The sequence below is a fragment of the Astyanax mexicanus genome, chromosome 13 (assembly GCF_023375975.1).
Source record: "Astyanax mexicanus isolate ESR-SI-001 chromosome 13, AstMex3_surface, whole genome shotgun sequence".
Lineage (NCBI taxonomy): Eukaryota > Metazoa > Chordata > Actinopteri > Characiformes > Acestrorhamphidae > Astyanax > Astyanax mexicanus.
Window position 1 is genome coordinate 44423138 of NC_064420.1, and position 22004 is coordinate 44445141.

Below are 22004 nucleotides of genomic sequence, written 5' to 3' on the forward strand. Positions count from 1 at the left end.
ACACTTTTTCTTTATTAGCAAAAAGCTTGAATTGATACTGCATAAGTATTTATGTTAAAACCCTTATATCTATACTTCTACCTACAGAGTAATGAATGTGAATACTATGTGCATTAGTTATAATATAATCGGTTGCTATTGAGAACAGGGACACGTGTGTTTAAAAGCTGGCATATCTAGTCCACATTTGCAGAACACACACTGTTTCGTATCAAATATCCCTTTTCACCCCTGGTTTACCTCAGAAAATCAACGAAAGAGGCTTAAAAACAATAGAGACAAAGTTTAGCGCGAGCTGAGGGCTAAATGGCGCTCTGGGTGACAGGAGTGCGTCAGGAACCTCCGTGCGCATGCGCGGCCCAGAGGCGCCAAATTAAGCGGGAGGGAACTCAGCTTTTGTCTGATGCATGCATGTTAGAGTGTGCGTGCGCGCGCGCGTGTGAGTGTGTGTGTGTTTACACTCTGCTTGTAGTGAACTTAATGTCAGCCTACTTCCTTCTCTAAGCGGAGCCTCTGGGAGCTTATAGGCGCAGAGCACACACACTCTCACACACTCACACACACTCCACCTTCCACGGAGCAGCGGGATGTCGAGGCTCAAGAGACACAGGTAACGGCAACCGGGTTAATTAACGTTACCGCAGCTTTTTTAGTTGCTTACAGTTACCGTGCATGAGTAACGATTGATATTATTAAGCTAGCGTTACACTCTTTACATTTCCCCCCTCTCTCTCTCTCTGTATCTTTTTATGTGTGTTTCTATGTCTCTTACCCACTCTAATTTCAGCTTTTGCTAAAACTTTGTTTGTCGTTTTCGCCTGTTTTATAGTTAGTTTCTAACTTAGTTAATAGTGCAGCTCTAACGGCTCGTGCACGGCGGCACATGGCTCTGAGCTCGAGCGCTCGACAGCTCGCGCGTTGAGGGCTGGCTGGTAACAGGTGGATTAGCTAGCGCGAGCTGTAGTGGCCGGCGTGGCGCGTGCGCTGCGGACCCCCGCACTGCCATTCATTCATGCCATCGTTCAGTTTCTCGTGCCTATTCTGTAAACCTTGCTCTCTCTTCTCTCTCTTTCTATGCACGTGAGGATAACGATGGTTATACGTCAGTTCCCATACTGTGGAGTCCGTTCATACACCTGATAGATAGTTAGCATTGAGAACGTTGAGTAAACGTTAGTTTAGTTTACGTTTTTTGGTTGCATTAACCTTCCTATCTAGCTACATTTTTAAGATGGCTAGCTAGATGATGGAAAAATTGAAAAAAATATATATATTTATTTAACATAGGCATAGTTAGCTAATGTTCATGTTTGGAATTTCTGACATTAAAGCAACGTTCATTTAAAGGTTTTAAAGGGTTTTGGCTCTACCTAACTAACTACTACAGTACACTCACAGTACAGTGCTTTAAGGTAACAGGTGCTCCTCATAAATATTAATAATTATTATTATAAAATTCTGACTTTGGAGACTAACGTTGACTAACGTTTTTTTCATTGCATTAGAACATTGATTCAACATTTTTTGCTATCTGGGTAGCTATTAATACGAGCGTTACGACTTGTGGTAAGAAAGCTATGCCTATGAGGTAGCTAACTAACTTGTTGGATTCCAGAACATTTAGCGTTAGTTAAATGTTAATGCTAAATCAACACCATGTATGTAGGTTAACATTTTATCTAATACTCACCATATTAGCCAACGGTAGCTTAATTTGACTCTGAAAGTGATGATTTAACACTTATTTGAAGCAGTGAAGACGTGTTGCCTGTTGTTTAATCTATTTTAGAAGCACGTTTTTCCACTTTAATTGCGATTGTCACCTGAAATAGCATATCTTTAGTCTCATTTTAGTCTTGGTAATGCTTTAAATCGCTTTAAAACTTAAGCATAACCTTGCAAACTTAACGTTACCTTGCACTTTAATGAAAGTAACGCTAAAAACGTTAATATATAACATTTACGTTCGTTAACAGAACAAAATAAACGTTTAACATTTTTTAAAAAGCTGTAACGGTTTAGAATGCAGCGAGAATTTAAATTTAAACTTTCACATTTTAAACCAACCGCCAAAGGAACGCGGCACGCCGAGCGCACGCGGGGTGATGGACTCGAGTGACACCGTGCACGAGCCACCACCAACACCACCACCGTGCTGGTAGGATGTGCTGCAGCTTAGCAGGACAAAGCTGCGCGCGTGTGTGTGTGTGTGTGTACGTTTGTTTGGACGATATATTGTGTCAGAACTATTTGGAGTAAAAAAAAAGAGTATTGTGATTTTAAAAGTCTATTTTATGCCACTGATATAATACATGTAGTTACACACTGTTGAAGAGCTGAAATCTTTTAAATAGTGGGAATATTTACAAACTGCAAGTGGAATAAAAGTTTACACATGGCTCATTTATGTAAATATATATATATATATATATATATATATATATATATATATATATATATTTTTTTTTTTTTTTTTTTTTTTTTAAGAAAACACAATGTGGAGGTCAGAAAAATGAGTGAGCTTGTCTATATATTATATGATAAGACATAAGATAGCATGCCTTCTCCCTCATAGCAGCAATACTGTCATAAATTACATCAATGTAGTAGACCCTAAAATTAAGCCCTGTGGGCCTAAACTGTCCCCACATTATGAATTGCAAATTTAAAAGTTTCTGAATTTAATAAGAATTCTGTTTAATAACAGAATAACAAACCTAGGGTTCAAAAGGTTAACCAAAAATAGGGTGAACATCATGAAGAAAGGGGGCTATTGTCCTGCTCCTATTTTCTTATCTGTAGATCAGTTCACCAAGTAGTTATAATAAACACAAGGCTCACACACACACACATACAGTATATATACACAACACTGACACAAAGGCCAGGGCAGCTCCGTCTTCCACGTAAGCTGTGCATTATTCTAATTGGCTGAAAGCTGGCCAGGTGAGTTTTGTAGAGTACCTGCACAGGTCTGAACACGCTGCGGTGAGGAAACACTCTCAGTCCGTGTTCACACTTAGCGTATCTGTGGAAACCAAAAACATCAGAACAGGTTTCTCTCAGCCTGCTGGCAGTACAGGTTCAGCCACTTCTGGTTTTGTTTTGACTGTTATCGCTTAATTTTTCTATTATACATGATGCTATGAAGGGACAGGGCTGGATTTAATATACCAACATCCGTCAGGCACGTTCACGCTCTCTCCCTCAAGCTATTGTTGTCCATGTGCTGTGTCCTTTCTGAGAAAACAAAGCGTTTTAAACAAGCACTTTTAGATGTTCATTAAGGATGTAAGTGTACATATAGACAAATTAGAAAAAGATCTGTGCCATTTTTACTAATTACACTGAACATAGTCCCCTCCTTTTCTTCACTTTCCCTTTTTTAACTCTCTCTTTCTGTGCCCTCCCCTCCCCTCATTTGCCCCTTTTCCCACTTACTTTCACTGCCCCTTGTTACCCCCTCCTTCTCCGTATTGTCTCTTCCTCACTCACTCACTCCCTTAATTATCCTTTCCCTTGTCTTTTTCAGTGTTTACAGCAGCGATGAAGAAGATGACGATGTGGAGAGTTATGAACATGACTATGATGCCCCTTCGGCCAAGACAGGAAAACGGCACTTAGGCAAAACACGCTGGACACGTGAAGAGGTAAGCAGAAGCACTGTAAGAGTATGTATGTATTGTATATATGTATATAAAGTACTTTCCAGAGGTTTTTGGACTACACAGTCCATAATGCTGCACAGTCTAGGCCTACATTTGAACCCTGTCCATGAGACCAACCTGAAGTGTCTTTAGAACTTGGATGATTCAAATGATGTGTCAAGTGGCTGCAAATGAATAAAGTAATAACAGGAAAACGCATATTTAACACACACACAAATATTTAAATCATTAAACCTTTTGTCAACAGCATGTGGGCCCAGTCATAAATTTCTCACTGTTGTAACTACTACACAAATATTAGTTTTGTAGTAGGCGCAGGGTAATTCATAATGTTTACTGATGAATGCAGCTTAAGATGATTAATGACAGAATAATATGCGTGGGACTTAACTGGCTTTATCTTCCCCTCAAAACACCACAAAAATTCACAAAACAAATTTTGTGCTGGTTTACTGTTTGGTTTATTAGTGTATTAAAATTAATAGCAAAACTGCAGAGGCAATAAAGCTGAATGTAATGGAGTAGTGTGTGTAAATATATATATGATTTCAACTAGGATGTTATGTGATGTGATTTTCCATTGTGTTCCACTGATCAATCTACATATTTCCATACTGTTTGTTTATATTTCTGTTGCTCTTTTAAAAATGTTCTGTTTGTCCTCCATAGGACGAGAAACTGAAGAGACTGGTGGAACATCATGGTTCAGAAGACTGGAAAGTCATTGCCAGCTTCCTGCCGGTATGTGTGTGTTTGTGTGTGTGAGAGAGATCTGGGACTGAAAGGGTTAAGCTAGGTGTGGTGTATTAGATATGAGTATTTGCATGTGAATGGCTAGAAGGATCAGGTAGGATAGATGTGCTGGTTCATAGTACACTTTGCATATCTGGGCATCCCTTATAGGCTGGTTCAGTTTGGGACAGAGCAGGGGGGTGGGGTGGGGTGGGGTGGGGTAGAGCTGTATTGTCTCAGAATCCGCCATGCACCTGCTGAACACACTCACCACACACACACAGTGGGCACAGCGTGACAGCTTGTTTTGTTTTAGAAATAGATCAGCACTGTGTAAATCACAGTGAGGGAGAATCAGAAAGTGGAGATGTTTCATTTCTGAAACACTGAGAGGGGATTCCACACACCTGGGCCACCTCGGCTTTCTTAGACCATTACAAACAATGTCAAGCTCTCAGAAGCAACAGAGACACTGTGTGTTACATCCTGGTACCTTTAGATGCCATAGAAGAACCACTTTTGTCTCTCCTTAAAGAACATAAAAAAGACTAGGCGAAAACTTAAAAAAATACAAAAATTTCAAGGGACATCAAATGTCCACTGGATAATAATTCAGCATCCAAATATAGATTGATCTAAAATGTTTAAATCACAGTGATATGGTTTTTAAACACATCTGTCATTGACTGATGTTTTCACAGGGGTGGAGGTACAGATGTCTTTACAATGTTCACGTCAATATCAAAATTATATTGTATCAACCAATATTAAGAAGTATATTGTGCCATATTGCCCATCCTTAGTTCACAAAATAGTATATTTATATATATTTGAGTTAATGTGATGTTTTATGTATTTAAACACTCATTGTTTCTGGTCAGTGAGTTCAAAATTGCCCCATATAATAATTAATATGTTCCAAATAGAACACAGCAGAAAATGGTTAATATCTTGTGTATTAATCTCATGATAATTAAACAGGATGTTTTTTAGATATCTCTTTAATGCTCACAAACACCATGTGCCTTCAGTTTTTCTAACAGTTGTGTGTGTGGGTGTGTGTTTGTTGCAGAATCGCACGGATGTTCAGTGTCAGCACCGCTGGCAGAAAGTCCTCAACCCTGAACTCATTAAAGGACCCTGGACCAAAGAGGAGGACCAGAGGGTATGTGCAGTTTCTGATCCACACAAATGTAATTTCAGCACATCTCATTTTTAGCCTTTCCCAACGTCAGCAGCTGAGGGGAGCCGAGCACTGTAATGATTAACTTTACCGAGCAGGTGTCTCACTCTGTATCACCATCTTTATGGCCTGCTGCCGGTGCTGCCAGTCATCGGCAGGTGGATATTAAAGATATTTAGCCAAATACCACTATCTGTGTGCAACCTTAACACTCTTGCGCAATGTTAGGTTCCCCTTCTCTGTGTTTGAGTTGGCCGCCAGTGGCCCCCTCTTGCCTCCTTCCCTCCTTCCCTCTCTCAATTTCCCCGCCTGTGTTCACTCCCTCCGTATCTCAGGTCATCGAGCTGGTGCAGAAGTACGGTCCCAAACGATGGTCAGTGATCGCAAAGCACTTAAAGGGCCGTATTGGGAAGCAGTGTCGCGAGCGCTGGCACAACCACCTGAACCCTGAGGTGAAAAAGACGTCCTGGACGGAGGAAGAGGACCGCATCATCTACCAGGCACACGAGAAACTCGGGAACCGCTGGGCTGAAATCGCCAAACTGCTGCCGGGCAGGTTAGAGCAGAACTTCCACAGAATGTCACACCTAATCTGAAATCAACAGGAAGTAGAGTGAAAAAATGCCACTTTGAGTTCATATCAAATCATTCAAATAAACACTGTTGCATATCAGTAAAATAAATTACATCAACACGTGAAATTAAATGAAATATTAAGATGTAATCTATCTCACACATGTGCATCCAATTGATGCATATGAAAAATTAACAAATTTTCTGTGCAGCTGCCTATAAATTATGTATTGAAATGAATTCCCTGCAACAAAAAATTTTATAAATTGAAAACACATGAATTTCCAAATATTTTAAGCGAAAACCATATATCTCCAAATTGGCAATTTTATAGGAAAACAAAAAAAGTTTATTAACTTACAAGTCAATGTAAAAGTCAAAGGTTTATTCTAAGCCATTCTGAAGAATTTCTATTGGTTAATTTGTGCATATACAATGATCATTCATGACAATTAGATTTAAATTGGGTCAAAAGTAAAAAAAAAAAAAATGCACATCATAGTGACAGTATTTTTATTTTTTAAATAAAAGCAGCTACATATCAGTAAATTAAATGCAACAACAAGATGAAATGTGATGATGTAATCGGTTTAATAACCTAATCATGTGCATCAACTTGACACATATGAAGAATTGATTTATTGATTGATTTATTTAAGTATTTATTGCACTGATAAAAAAACTATATGTCAACACAGTAAGGCAGTGTGATGTTCGTTTTTTGTTTTTGTTTTTGTTTTTTTGCTTTTAATGCAAAAACTTTGTATCTTCCAAATTATTACAGGTAAATTTACAGGAGAAAGTAAAAAAAAAATCTTAACATTCAAGTCAATGTCCGAAGTCATTTTGAAGCATTTCTATTCATCCAATTAATTTGAAGCTTGAATGCAATATAAAGAATAACAATAGCAAAAAAAGGTTTTAAGTAACACCAATAGTATTTTTATTTTTTTTTTTTTTTTTCATTTTTTCAGATGGAAGTCATGTAAATATTTTAAATAAATTCAGGTCTGGTGTTATTAGCATGAATGTTCTTTGGATGGTTGTTTATATGGATGCCCTTTAACCATCATATCTTTTATAGAACTGATAATGCCATAAAGAACCACTGGAACTCTACAATGCGTCGTAAAGTGGAGCAGGAGGGCTACCTGCAGCTCAGCGCTAAAGTCAGCCCCACCCCCATAAGCAGCAGCTACACCAAACCCACCCACCTGCTCAGCTACAGCCACACTCCAACCAGCAGCTCCATGTCCACCAGCCCCATCACTAACCAGTACCCCTTCTACATTTCTGACCCACAGAGGGTAAGAGATACACATTTACAGTGCCTTCATTTATACACTGTTTACATCACCAGCATCTCAGTGACAAACATATGCAGTGTGTTAACACGTACACTTCCTCTGAAGAATGCACACTGGAAAAAGTGATGCACCTCCTGAGTTTGAATACTTGTCATTTGCTCTTCTAGATCTCTTCTAGATTACTTACATAGCTTTTATGTTTATATGCTGATTCAAATAAATAGCATTACATTTGTACTATGGTTTCTCACTGAACTTGCTTTTTTAACATCTTAACAAATGCTGATATACGTTAAATCCACGTTTATTTAAATTACAGATCTGTGTGGAGCTCATAATCTGTGATTGTCTCCTCAGGTTCCGTTTCCGTTGGGTCTACAGCTGAATATATTTAACATCCCTCAGCATGGCACTGCAGCTATACAGGTAACCATGTTGCCATGTTGGATTTAATACAGTTTAACTCTAATTTAAAGCAGAATATTAAGCTTTCCTTATATTTATGGAAATTTCACTGATTGAGGAAGAGAAAAATAAAAAATCATTTGGCTTCTGTTAGTTTTTTTTACTTATCCGATAAAGTTTATTTGATTTCTGCTTTTTGTAAAAAAGCAATGAATTGAAAACATAACAAAAAAAAATATCTCCTAAATGGCATTCTTAACTTTCAGTAGACATCCATGTAAAAATTCAAATTATTTTAGAGCATCTCTATTGGCCTAAAACTATACTCATGGAATTTTGACACAGTATAATCAACAACTGCTAAATTCACATTATATCAAAAGGTAAATAACAGTAATAATCAGTTATAATTCTATATAGATAAGCAGATGATATTTTACTGAAATATTTATTTGATTTGTAAAACAGAATAAAACATAGTTAAGCATTTATTTGTTTTGCATTATATAGAGCTATTATAGAGCAATTTCCTTTATAAACATGCAGTTAAGGATCTTCTCCTGTAACACGTTTGTGAATGTTGTGATTATAGTGAGAGTATTGGAGATGTTTCTCAACATGCTTTGTCTTTGTTTTTGTGTTCATGTTTCAGAAACACTATAATGAAGAGGACCCAGAGAAAGAGAAGAGAGTGAAGGAGATTGAGATGATTCTGATGTCGACAGAGAATGAACTGAAGGGAAAACAAGCACTACCCGTGAGTGTGTGTGTCTCTGTGTGTGTGTGTGTTTGTGATTAATTGGAGGAAGCATCTGGGGGTCTATTTCACATTCTAACTGCTTGGCAAAGTGATGCAATATACTCTTATCACACCACAAGCTCTGTTTAAGTCCTTGTGCAACACAGACCCCCCCTCCCCACCATGTACATCATTCAACTAGTCAAGTTCCCCTTCTCATGCTTTTCTTCCTCCATCTCACTCTCTCTCACTCTCCCTTTCTCACAGATCTCCATGGTCACCAGTTACGGGTGGGGTCGGGGCTCTTTGACTGACTCCTCGATGGGCGTGGCCGTGTCAGTTCCAGCCCCGCCCATGGAGCAGGGCTGCCTACCTGAGGAGAGCGCTCATGGCAACACCAGCAGCCCCAACAGCAGTAGCAGCAGCAGCAGCACGAGCAGCAGCAGCGCAGGGAGCAGCGGAGTCCTGGCGGTCCTGCCCGAGTTCATGGAGGCCATCGACTCGGTAAGAAAGATTTACAACCCGGATATATGAAGAGAATCCGTCTCATCCTGATCCAGGGACAGTGTGGTTACATGTTTTCATTCCAGTCAAACAGAAGCACAAGTTTTAGTTGACCTGCCCTCATTACAGCTCACAAATGAATTTAAAAATTCATCAAAATTAAAAATGTTGGCAAAAAACAAATAGAGAATACACAATAACAAACACACAAACACATCTTTAGCAGGTTTTCATTCATTTTGACATAAAAAAAAAACACAATTACACAGGGTTCGTACGGTTTTGAAAGACCTACAAAAAAGTCGAATTTGCAGGGCTCGATCAGTTTTGGAAATTACAAAAACACCCAAAAGAGTTTTGGAAAAGTCACGGAAATTTGGTCTACAAATCTTTGCGTTTCAGTTTATTGATGGAGAAAATACATCAGCTCCGAGTTAATTCAGTAATTTAGACCTACACAACAGAGCTCTCAGGATCTGACACACACATTTTATTGTTATAATAAGATTGTGTGTCAACGTTTATCTGATTCATTTAAGACCTACTATATTTATATTAATTATAGTGGATTAACCCTACAATTTAAAAACATTAATTAAACCCAGAACGTCATAGTTGGTTGCAATTTGATCACTTCATCACAAAAAACATTGTTTGGTATATTTTGCTATTAATTATTCAGTTTACCTACTCCTTTTACAGCTTACAAATGGGCTGAATACTGAACATGTTTTTCTTTTGCAGGCATTCTTAAATTTTTCATTTCCTACATAAAAAAAACTTAATAAATGTTTGTCTTCCTTTTTGAAGAAATCACAGTTTCAAAAAACTATGATGTAAAAATAAACTATAATTAAACAAACAAAACTTAATTGTTCTGGACAAAATATAAGTTTTTCACTTAATTTGGGTGAACACTAAAAAGTTTTGTTTTTGCCAGTTTCAGCTAAATATTTAGGTCCCTAATTTTTGCCAACAGTTGCAATTTTTTAAATATTATGGATGTGTATTGGCAAAGGCCTGGTGATATGATTCCTATCACAATACAGGGGTTACAATTCAATATACTGTGATTCTGTAAACAAGACGATACATTTTCTACATGTTTATACAATCGTATAAAAGAAAAGTACTTTTTATATAATCAAAACTGTAAGATCTAATGACACAGTAATGAGTACAGTCATGCTACCTAGTGCTCAGGGTTCAAACACAACACCAATCTTTGCATTTAAACTAATACTAAAATTGTATACAGTATTGCAAAATATAACATTGCAATACTTCAATTTATCAATATTTTCTTACACACTTAGTAAACTAAAGTGATTATTCACACTAATTAATCTCCTGAATCTAAAATAAACTCCAGCCATCAGAATTACTACCAGCATTATTTAAAACCTGTCAAACTGCATTAAAACACTGATTAGGAAAGAAGGCATTTGTGGGTGGAACATGTATGATGGGCCAATGATGGCTAAAACATGTTCAATCAGGCATCTTTCTTCTTAGTTGAAATCAAAACAGCCACACATGCACTTGCTGATGGATGAGACTGAACTCCCCTTCATACAGTATAAAACATAATCTACGTAAATCAGCATAGCCTGCTAGCTTTCAGAAACTCCCACAGACTCTAAGATATGTTTGTGAATCAGCAGCATCATGACATTAAGTGTTGCTCCTGTGCATAACCGCATGACCTGGTCTCCTCAGAACGAGGCAGCGTGGGCCAGCAGGCTTGCTGATAGAAGCTTGTCTAAAATGCATAAGGCTGCAGCTGGTGAAGAACCCAACAGCTGCATGTCACCTGCCCGCGGCGAAGACAGCGGCTTTGTGTCATTCATTTGCTCCACGCCCAAACGCTCTCTCACGAGCAACCTGACGTTTTCTCCCTCTCAGGTACCTTCATAGAGATCCCTGAGTCAAAAAATCCATAATCTGTAGTAGTAGGGGTGTAACGATGCTCATATTTTATTGGAGTTTGAATTAATTTGATTTTATTTGGTATTTTGATGTGTTCAAAAAATATGTTGATTCTACAGAGCTTTATGTATAAACTCCTTATTCATTTCTAATTGAGATATTTTGCAAAAAAGTCATTTAACTATACTTAGTTGTCCAAACTAATAATGAGATGTCCTTTTTGGTGATAAAGAAAAAAATGGATTTGTTCGGATGTACTGTTTTTTGAAAGTATATTGAAATCGTTACACCCTTAATCAGTAGTAATTCTAAAACGATCGTCCCTGTTAGTTTCTCACTAATCGAGTAGCATAAACAGCTTTGATTGTGTGAACTCTTATACACTACACTAATCACTTTAGACTAGGACTAATTTATCACTGAAAAAATCTCCACCAATCATTGATCTTCCCTGTATTACTCATTACTATCACCTCATCTCTTCTCTGTACCTTAAAGGTCTTGGTATGTCAAGTATGCGCATATTAATGCTTAAAAAACCTTCATTAGCATTGTAGGAGGCATCACAGCATCATTAATATTAGCATTAATAATAATACTAAACTGGGAAAAAATTACATTGCAGTAGTGTTTTTTGGCAGTATGTATTGCAATATAAAAATACAGGATTTTTACATAATAATAATAATAATAATAATAATAATAATAATGAACTCAAATAAAATTGAAATTATATTGGGTTGGTGTAATCAGCTTCTTTTAGATTAGTCACGGAAAAAATAGAACAGTCTGACTAGGTAACTGTTACTCATGCTCACATTGCAATGATGATGCTAAAACGATATAATGTGCAGCTCTCATATGATCTGCCTTTTAGTATGAGTAGGGGTGGGACACATAACAATGTTTTATAGCATTACAATAAACTATTATTAATTGTTAGCTATTATTAATAATTATTAATAATAATAATAACAATAATTATTATTGTTATTATTATTATTATTATTAATAATAATAATAAACTAAATTATTATGCTTTTATAAGAATATTGTGGATATAATCAGTGTTTAAAGAGCTCTAACCAATTGACTGAAATACCATTTAATTACAAAGTGTATTTAGTCATTTTATATACTTTCTATACAAGTGTGTCTTAAAGAAATCTTTAAATATTGTGAAATTATATTTTTACCATATCCTCTATCTTTTACCTATTAGACAGTATGACACATCAACATCACTACTGATAGATCATGCATCTTAAAACTCTTAGAAATCAATTATCCATCTTGATCCAGCAGTTATAAAGGTTTTATTTCCAGCTGTGCTCTGACACCAATATGTTGGTATTAAAATAGCTGAAATTCCATTTCACATGCCATCCAAGTCCTCCAGTGTACTTCCGAAACTGAACGCAGCAGTTTCAGCAGTTTTATCAGTAAACTCCTGGAGATTTGTGCATCCTGTGACTTTCTCAGCTGTGTAACAGTAAAATTCCCCCTAATGATTGTATATATTGATGTAGCTGTGTATTCCCCAGTAGTTTTCTGTACAGCAAATATTGACACAACGTCCAAGCGCTTCTCTCTGGCATTTGGCTGTTCCTCTGAGTTACATTCAGAGTTACATAATGCATAAAAAGCTTTATTATGACCTGGTGTGAGATAACGCTTAGGGTTTCATATTCCGATAAGAAACAGGGAAATTAGAAAACTGCCTTTTTCACATCTTCTTTCCCAGCTCTCACAACATGCATGCTCCCTTTCTGCAGCACAGATGCATCTTCTGTGTTCCTTCACACACTTTAGCACGTGTAATGTGTCATGAGTCTGACAGTTGTTTGTTCTTTCTCTCTCTTTCTCTCTCTTTCTCTCTCTCTCTCTCTCTCTCTCTCTTTCTCTCTTGTAGTTCCTGAATGCATCAAGTCCAGATTCAGACAGCCAGAGTCTCCGTGTCTCGCCCTCCTCAGTGTGTCCCCAGAAGCCCCTGCAGCTGGACCTCGCTCTGCACTCTCAGAAAGAGAATGACATGTAAGAGCTGCTTTTTGATAGTTAAGCACTAATAATGTAGGGCTGCTATTGGTGATTATTTTAGTGCTCGACTAAACTGATGATTATTTTTTCAATTAGTTTTTCAATTTCAAAAAGTCAACAGGATTTCTGTAATTTAAATTATTTCTTTTAGAATGGTAGAAACAGCTGCATGTGGTATTTAAATGGCCTTTAAATGCCCAGAAGATGTTTATTTGTAAAAAAAAAAAAAAAAAAAAAAAAAAGGCTGATATGTCCTGAGTAAATATATAATCTAGTGTGTTTGAGCATTATTTGCTTCTGTTATTTTAGAACATTTAATCATTTTGGCAGCATTTTACAAAATAAGAGTCACAAATAACAGTACTCACGACATGACTAATAACTAATTTAATGCTTAAGAATTTTGTAAATAATAATACATTGGGTAATGATTAGCAAACATGTCTTAACTAATATAAGTTAATAATAAGTTTAGATATTCTGTTTTAAGTACTGTTAATAATGTACCCTTATTACATTTAGTTGCCCTATTATTAGTACATTATTATGCTACAATTGTATCATTATATCAGTGGAATTGACTGAAATAACACACATGCCTGCAGTATCTGTACTGTACTGAGCTGTATGTGTGTCAGACAGTGTTTGGTGTCAGACAGAACCCTTTCACAACTATTTGGTAAAGAACCATCAAAGAGACGTTACTTGTATCTTGCATTAAAGAGTGTTTCAATCGCTTACACAAGGCAGAGCAAGGCTTGTTTATATGTACAGCATCATTTATACTCAGCGGCAGATCAAAGTGTTTTACTAAACAAAGAAAAATAGAGAAATTATATCAGTCGTGGCTAAACAAAATGATACTTTTAAGTAAAGCCAAGCTCTAAGATGTTAATCAATTTATAGGATTTCATGCTAGCCAAATTTAAAACATTAAAAAGGCAGCTTTAAATTTCCTCATTTATTGTATTACTGCTGTTAGAATTCTGCAAAATTTCAAATTTATGGGAGGTGGAAAAAAACATTCTTAACTTTCAATAGTACATATTTTTTTCTAAGTAATTTTGTAGTATTTATATTAGTCCATTCATCATAAAATTCTGACACTGTAAAGAAAAAAAGGTTCAAGAAAAAATTCACATTTTAAGCACATAAAATTCAATGCATCACATGATGGACTAATCTAGGTTTTAAATCATCTCTTCTTCAGGTTCAGGACACCAACACTGAGGCGTTCCATAATGGAGTGTTCCCCTCGCACTCCGACTCCATTCAAAACAGGGCTGACCATGCAGGACACCAAATATGGACCACTAAAGAGGGTGAGGCTTTGTGGGAGTGTTTTTGTGTGAATTAGTGTATAAATTGAGTAATATATTAACTAAATAAGTTAAATATATTAAGAAGTCAGATTCTTTTGTATTAGACTTGAATTTATTTATTGTTTAAATGTTTTGCTTTGTATAAAAGACTAATGTATTTATGTGTATGTGTGTATCTGTTGTGTTTAGGCCCACAGCCCTCCTGTGGAGGCAGCAGTTGGCATTAAGCAGGAGCCGCAGGAGTGTGAGGTCAGCGTTGGGGGGGCACATCTCGACGAGCCCCCCATCAAGAACATCAAACAGGAGGTTAGTGTACAGATCACACAGTTCACATTTCTTTCAGTAGAATATAGGATTTATTATTTTTATGTATGTAATATAACAAATGTTAGTATTTCTAAAGTTGAAAATTAGTAGCATGTTAAATATCATTGATATTAGGAGTGAGCGACCTGGCCCTAAAATAATATCACAATATTTCAAGGTATTTTATATTTTAAATTAACTATATTATTGGCGAAAACATTGTATTAATTTAAAGAATATTCTATTGCCACAAAAATGAAAATGTTTTATATACAGCTCTGAAAAACAAATAAAAGATCACTTAAGGAAACTCTCTGGAATATAATCAAGAGGAAGATGGATGATCACAAATCATCAAACCAAACTGAACTTCTTGAATTTTTGCACCAGGAGTGTAAAGCATAAAGTTATCCAAAAGCAGTGTGTAAGACTGGTGGAGGAAAACATGATGCTAAGATGCATGAAAACTGTGATTAAAAATCAGGGTTATTCCACCAAATATTGATTTCTTATCTCATAAAACTGTATGAATATGAATTTGTTTTCTTTGCATTATTTGAGGTCTGAAAGCTCTGCATATATTTTGTTATTTCAGCCATTTCTCATTTCTGCAAATATTTTCTGCTCTAAATGGCAATGTTTTTATTTGGAATTTGGAAGAAATGTTGTCTGTAGTTTATAGAATAAAACAACAATGTTCATTTTACTCAAACATATATAACTCTTAATTTTTCCAGAGCTGTAATAGATATAAACAGTAAACAGTAAAATCAGAAAGTATATACTCTTGTCTATTTTGTAAACCAAAATATAAGTTCAGAATAATTATTGCATGCATATAATACAATTATTTTAGGACAGAATGCTAAAATTATCAAGATATTACCGTGTAACGATATATATATATATATATATATATATATATATATATATATATAGTGAATGATACAATATGACACACCCCTAACTGATATTATTCAAAATTACTTTTATAATATTTGTGCTGAATTATGTTGTTATATGTAGTTATTGTGGTCAATCTGCTTATACCTGTAATTTTATTTAGGAGGATAAACTGTAATAACATGGTTGCATTGTGTTTGTAGGCGGAGCCAACATGCTTGCAATGGGAGGGGCAAAGTCTCCACACTCAGCTGTTCGCTTCAAGTGGCCCCGCCCACAATATGCCTGTGAGTGACCTTTTACCTCTGTTCAACTCAACACCACTTCAATGGATGCTGTAAATACAGAAGCAGACTTCCCCCTCTCTCTCTCTCTCTCTCTCTCTTTCTCTCTGTGTTTCTCTCTTCTCTCTTTCTGTGTGTTTTGTAATAGTGGTGTAATATTTGGCCTCTCTGTTGTTCCGTCTTCCTGCAGGACCTGTTGACAAGCTCTGTGCTGATGCTGCCTGGAGCGGAGAAGACTGAGGATGGTCATAAAGTCCCACAGATGCCCCGCAGGACCTTGGGCAGCCCACTACAGGTATTACTGATAATCTAATAATGCCCAGGTGTGGGCAGTGGGGTCCAGAGTCAAGACATTAAAAGAGAACTCCGGTGTAATATTGACTTTTGGTGTAGTACAACATGATTAAAAGTACTTACCTTTGATGAATAGCCCCCCTCCGTTCTCCCACAGCTTTCTGAGATCCAGTAATTTTGTGCTTTTTGCTCAGCCCTCTGTACAACAGCCTTATCAGGGCATATTTTGCCCAATTAAATCATTTTATACGCCGTTATCCAGCTCAAAGTAGCTATACCATCTCCTTGATAGAATCCGGAGAGCCCTGACACTTAAATCAAGGCATTAGTAACTTTAAAAGTGCACAAGAAGCTTATTAAAAAACATCCCATAATGCTTCTTTGTAGCTCTGGGTGCCGCCATCACTGTACTGATAATGACATAGACATATATACATAGACTCCGCATAGCCTGCCTCCTAGCGTAGACAGCAACAAATAAGACAAAATAACAATACAGCATAAATTTCTAAGAGCATTCGAATTTGAATAACAACTTTATAAAATATATGTAAGGCTGCTCCAAAATGTTGATACAACATCTTAAAAAAATGGTTGATGCCCCTTTAAGTTTAAGAGATAAGTTGAATCAGGTGTGCCTGAGCAGAAAAGCACTGAACTGTGCAAAAATACAGCCCTCTAGAACCAGATCTGCCCACCCCTGATCTGAGCCCAATTCCCATGAATGTATGCATGTGACATATGATCAATAATTAGGAATCTCTGTTTTAATTGAGATGAAATCAGTTGACCTGCTCTAAATCTTCAGATAACTAGATGGAGGAAGATGTACAAACTACTAAAACTAAGCCTATATAATAAGTATTCACAATAAAGTATAGAGAATCTAAAATGTGTATACACAAAAAGTATAGCATCAAGAGTGATTCGCAATAGAGATCAGATAGTTAGAGTATGTAGAATTTTGTTTATTTAAAAAATGATGAGGCAGAAATAGAAATGATGAAATGACGATGAGCTTTGCAACATAGACTATAATAGAGTATATGCATAACTTTTCCTTCCATCAAGGGATGTTTCCAGGCCTTCTGTTTTGCTTCCATCAATAAATCGTATTAATTGTTTCCACTTTAGTTCTTAGATTTAATTTTTCCTATCAAAGTCTGTTGTCTTTTATTCTATCAATAATTCCTCTGTGGTTCTATAAAATATACACCAGATTAACAGTTACAGCAGATTAAGTAAAATAAGTATAAGTATAAACGTTTCTCACACTGTACAGCTCAAGCTAATAAATCATTTTAGATGTACCATATTATATTTATAATATACTGAGATCTGAAATAATTCAATTTCTACAATTTCTGCTATTTATTCACGGTCCGTTTACAGTTTAGGTGTAATGGAAGTATAATGGAATTTAGCGTGGGCTGTGGATCTGTTTATTTTACTTAATGATTCCAGGTGTTGTATTAGATCATAAACTCATAAAACTGTGCACTGTGTGATACGACACGCACCATATTCATCTCTTTATCTCTCTACACCCCCCTCCCCCCCTTCTTATTTTCTGTGCCCCCTCACAGCAGCACCTGAGCACATGGGAGCAGGTGCTATGTGGGAAATCTGAGGACCAGCTCCTGCCGTCTGAGCCGACACACAAATACCTCAACAGCTTTTCCTCCCGCACTCTCGTCATGTAGAAGAGAGGAGGAGAGAGAGAGAGAAAGAAAGAGGGAAAGAAGAAGACAATCATTCAGAAAAGAGAGGAAAGAGAAAACACTCCATGGCCGCTCCTCAGGTGGGGTTGAGTCATTGTGGTACATGATTTGGGAGAGGCACAAAGCCATTCATTAGACTGCACGGCCCTCAGTTCGGCCGTACTTTTTACCTGTTGGATTTCAGCCAACCAAAGAATTATTATAATATTGTTTTTCTACCTTTTTTTTTTTACCTGTTTTTCTGGTTTTAATATTGTATTATATATTTTGTATTATAAATGGGGAAATGAACTGTCTATGAGGGCTCTAATTGTATGGATTTTAATATAAAGAACAATTTGTAATAATTTATTATTTTGTATTAAGAATAATTAACTATGCCAGGCGCATTTGCAAGTGTTGGACCCCAGTATTTTCGTGCCCCCCTGCTCACGTCTAGACTACTGAGTGTGTGTTAACAGTTTAAGGAGGGTTTATCCTCCCAGCATTACCGTGATTTGATTCCCTGTAGCCCAACCGTGCTGCCTCACCACTGAGATCACATGTTTAGAGCCATGTTTAGTGTTCGTTTGTAGACTAAACAAGGCTTTTAAAAGGCCTGATGTTTTACGTACGTATTCCTGACCAAGCCTTAAGCACTTGCGTAGTGAACAGAACTGTGTAGAAGTGCCACACGGTTCAATATTGCCAAGTTTAGAACTAAAGGCCTGTTCACACTGAGTCTGAGTTTTATAGATGAAAAAAGTGAGTCACGTTTTTAAAATGACGACACATATATTAATGGTATCTGACGGATTGTGCACAGATATGATAAATCAGGCTACTCTCGCAGAACAAACTAATCAAACAAGCATTTAGCATGAATTAATTGATCTAAAGACATTAAGACCCTAATACTGTATGTCTTAAAATGTCTTAAATCCATTTTTAAGGAGTTTTTCATTTTTCTGTGAATTATAATATTACAGAATTTTTATTTATGCACATTGCATTTCACAGTTTCCAAATTTACTACACAAGTTAGTTTACTGATTTAACATCAGACTGAACAAAGTGGAAACAACAGCATTTTTAATATCGCCAAAAGGCTTTTTTTTTTCAGTTACATTTATTATTTTATTACAGTGAGTCATATTAAAAAAAGTCTTAGGCCTAGTCATAGACTGTATTTTCCTTTCAATAGGAAATCGTCATTAAACATGCTTTGTAGTACAAACTAGACTTAATTCTTGTCTGGGGGGGAAACTGCTCCACAAGTCTTAGTTTAGCTTCCCTACACCTGCTGATACCCTGTGGGAGCAAAACCAGACAGGGAGCAGAGAAAAGGAAAGAGTGGAGATGTATAACAGTTATAAAGAGATTCTTACCTAGTTTACAGCGAGAGCACTTGGTGTTAAAGATCAGCTACATTAATTCTTCTGAAAAATCATACTTGGTGTGAACAGGCCTTAAATCTGAAGAACTGTCACATGGCGATCAAACTATCAACTCTCAGACACCCAGCATTTCATTATCATTATTATTAGTGTTACCATTTCAACAGAGTCGAGTGGTCAAAGCCCAGGACCGAGCCTTACAGCATCCTGTTAGCACTATATGTCAAACCTGACATCAACAAAGCGAGGAGATTTCAGCTGAACAAAAAGTGTTGATTTTATGATTTCATGATTTTATGATTTGTGTCCAAGCTACAAAACAAAAAAGAAGCAAAAGATGTTTACCGAGCATGTTTTCAAATCGAAGGCCTCAGTGACAAAAAAGAGCCTTTGATCTGATGAGACATTTCTTTACGCCTAATTTCATAACACTGCTTTGTTTTTGTTTGTTTGTTTGTTTTTATAATTATGAGTGTTGATGGTATTACTAGTTAAAAAAAACACTGAAATTACTGATTTTTTTTTTTAACTAGTCGGCTTGTTTTTGATATTGTTATGTAATTTTGATACCAAGACTGTTGTGGCCAATCGAAATCATTTAGCAGTAACGTTTTGGTTATTTGCTGCCTTTTTATATTAGTTTAAAGTAAGAACACTTTTTATACACGTCAACCTTTTTCTACACGTTTTTTGATACGATTTTTTTATTGTTAAACTGCCATGTGAATAAAGTGTGTTTTTTGAAACTTGCTGTTGCAGTCTGTATTTATTTATTTATTTATTTTTGTTAATTAAATTTTGTGTAATGTACAGTGACATGCCAAAAGTCATGGGATAGCAATATGAAAATGTATCAATTTATGCAATATTACTTCAAGAGACATGGCATTAGAACGCCCTTTATACACCTGTTTAAGCTGCGAGGTGTTATCTTGTAAGTGAGGTTGAGCTAGATTTCTAGGAAACTTGAATTCAGTCAATATTATGGGAGTGGGAGCGAGACAGGGTCATGGGTGCCATTATGTTTCCGAGTATGTGCGGTCATTTAGCATTCCTAGATTAACAGCGTTTGTATGTTTAAACCAGTAATACATCATAGAAGGCATTCATTTTCACCCACATTGGATAACAATGAGTCTCATGTCTGATTGGAGTAGAAATTGAAAGTCGCATTTGAATTATACAATATATTATTACGGGATTAGTGATGAATGTTACAGTAATAGCAACGGACACACAAATTCAGTGGAAAACACGTCCACATGTTGAAGTGTGAGCTGTGTGGGGGTGCCTGTAGTATTCAAATCGAGCCTGGGAGCTAGAGCAGATAGAGTGATGAGAGTAGACTGATAAAGCTCAGTTCAGCAGACCTGGTTTGAATGGGAAGAGCCCATAAACACAGTGTAGAGTGACCTGTAAACACTCTATCAGCGGCTGCACTAAAGAGCATGCAAATACCTGTAACTGTATTCCTCTAAGGCTATTCTGTGTTATTTTCCTCATCACACACAACTACTGAGAGCCTCTGCTCTTCTCCACAGACACAGAGCAAGAAGCTCACAGTAGAGTCAGAAAGCTGCAGAGACACATTAGGTATTTTCTTGGGCGCACTAAATATAACATCAGTGTGTGTGTGTGTGTGTGTGTTTCGGTGGCTTTTTTAAACTTGGCAAGGTGTCAGTGGTATACAGTAAATGGCGTCCCTACGGACTTAGAATGGAGGGAAACACACAAACACATTCCTATATTTGGTGTGTGTAAGTTTGTGTGTTTTCATACAATATTGGCAACATCAATTCATTGAGATACAATAAGCAAGACCAGATATTGGAATTGTTTAAATCAAAGGTTAAGAAAACTCAATAAAAAACACAGCACTAAATAAAACACTGTTTGACACCAATATTTAACTATTAACTATTTATGCAAAATACATATTGTGTTTTTAAAATCAATAGGAAACTATATTGGTATTTTCTTTCACCCTTAAATATATATGGAGATATACTGTTTAATATACAACCCTGAATCAGACCCTAGAAGTTTGGCCTAGTAACGTCCTAATAATTATTATCTAATTTTAAACAGGCGATTGTAGTCATGATTTGGTACAAAATGTAGTATCCGTGTAAGTATAATGGGTATCGAATCTCCAGTTTGTAACAAATGTGTGAGAAAATTATTAAAATGTTTAAAAAAAGTTCCTCAAAGAAATATTTTAAAAGATTTGCATATTTCTTTCTCTACAGCCCATAATATCATTAATCCATTCAAAGTATCATGGAGGAATTTCAATGTAAATGTGCAGGTCAGTTTCCTCTGCTGAAAAGCACAAAAACGCTGCAATATTAAAATAGCAATCTGCCAAAGTCAGAGCTCACCTGAATCTTAAAGGTAATGGGAAGTGAAAGGTTGATTGGTTCATTTCACATTAGCCCAAAACGCACCCATGGCCGCAGAGTGGTCCAGCGGGCTAAGCACTGACACTAAGATCGCTGGTTCGAATCCTGGTCATGCAGCTTGTCATCAGCTGGCAGAGCCCTGGCCAGGCATCTGTGAGCTGATGTATTGGAACCTAGTCGCTGCACTTTCCTCCGAGTCCGCTGTGATGCTACTCAGCAATGCTGCATCAGCAACCGTTGGAAAAGAACTGTGTCGGAGGAGGTGTGTGCTAGTCTTCACCATCTTTGTGTTGTGGTGTCACTAGTGATGAAGGATACA

At 36.6% G+C, this 22004-nt stretch overlaps 1 protein-coding gene across 1 annotated transcript; it reads left to right on the top strand.

Moving 5' to 3' along the window:
• Nucleotides 1-433: 433 nt before the first annotated feature.
• On the top strand, nt 434-20033 carry myb (v-myb avian myeloblastosis viral oncogene homolog). The gene is made up of 15 exons (XM_007257840.4): nt 434-610; nt 3533-3650; nt 4338-4409; nt 5473-5565; nt 5919-6139; nt 7241-7463; nt 7821-7889; nt 8521-8625; nt 8875-9111; nt 12953-13074; nt 14288-14399; nt 14589-14705; nt 15812-15895; nt 16083-16187; nt 17773-20033. The coding sequence occupies exons 1-15, from the start codon at nt 588-590 to the stop codon at nt 17887-17889; spliced, it is 1818 nt and encodes a 605-aa protein (XP_007257902.3). The 5' UTR covers nt 434-587; the 3' UTR covers nt 17890-20033.
• Nucleotides 20034-22004: the final 1971 nt, after the last annotated feature.

Coding starts and splice junctions, on each gene's coding strand:
- myb (XM_007257840.4), top strand. CDS start 588: ATGTCGAGGCTCAAGAGACACAG. Junction 4,410..5,472: donor TCATTGCCAGCTTCCTGCCG/GTATGTGTGTGT, acceptor TGTTTGTTGCAG/AATCGCACGGATGTTCAGTG. Junction 6,140..7,240: donor GCCAAACTGCTGCCGGGCAG/GTTAGAGCAGAA, acceptor TATCTTTTATAG/AACTGATAATGCCATAAAGA.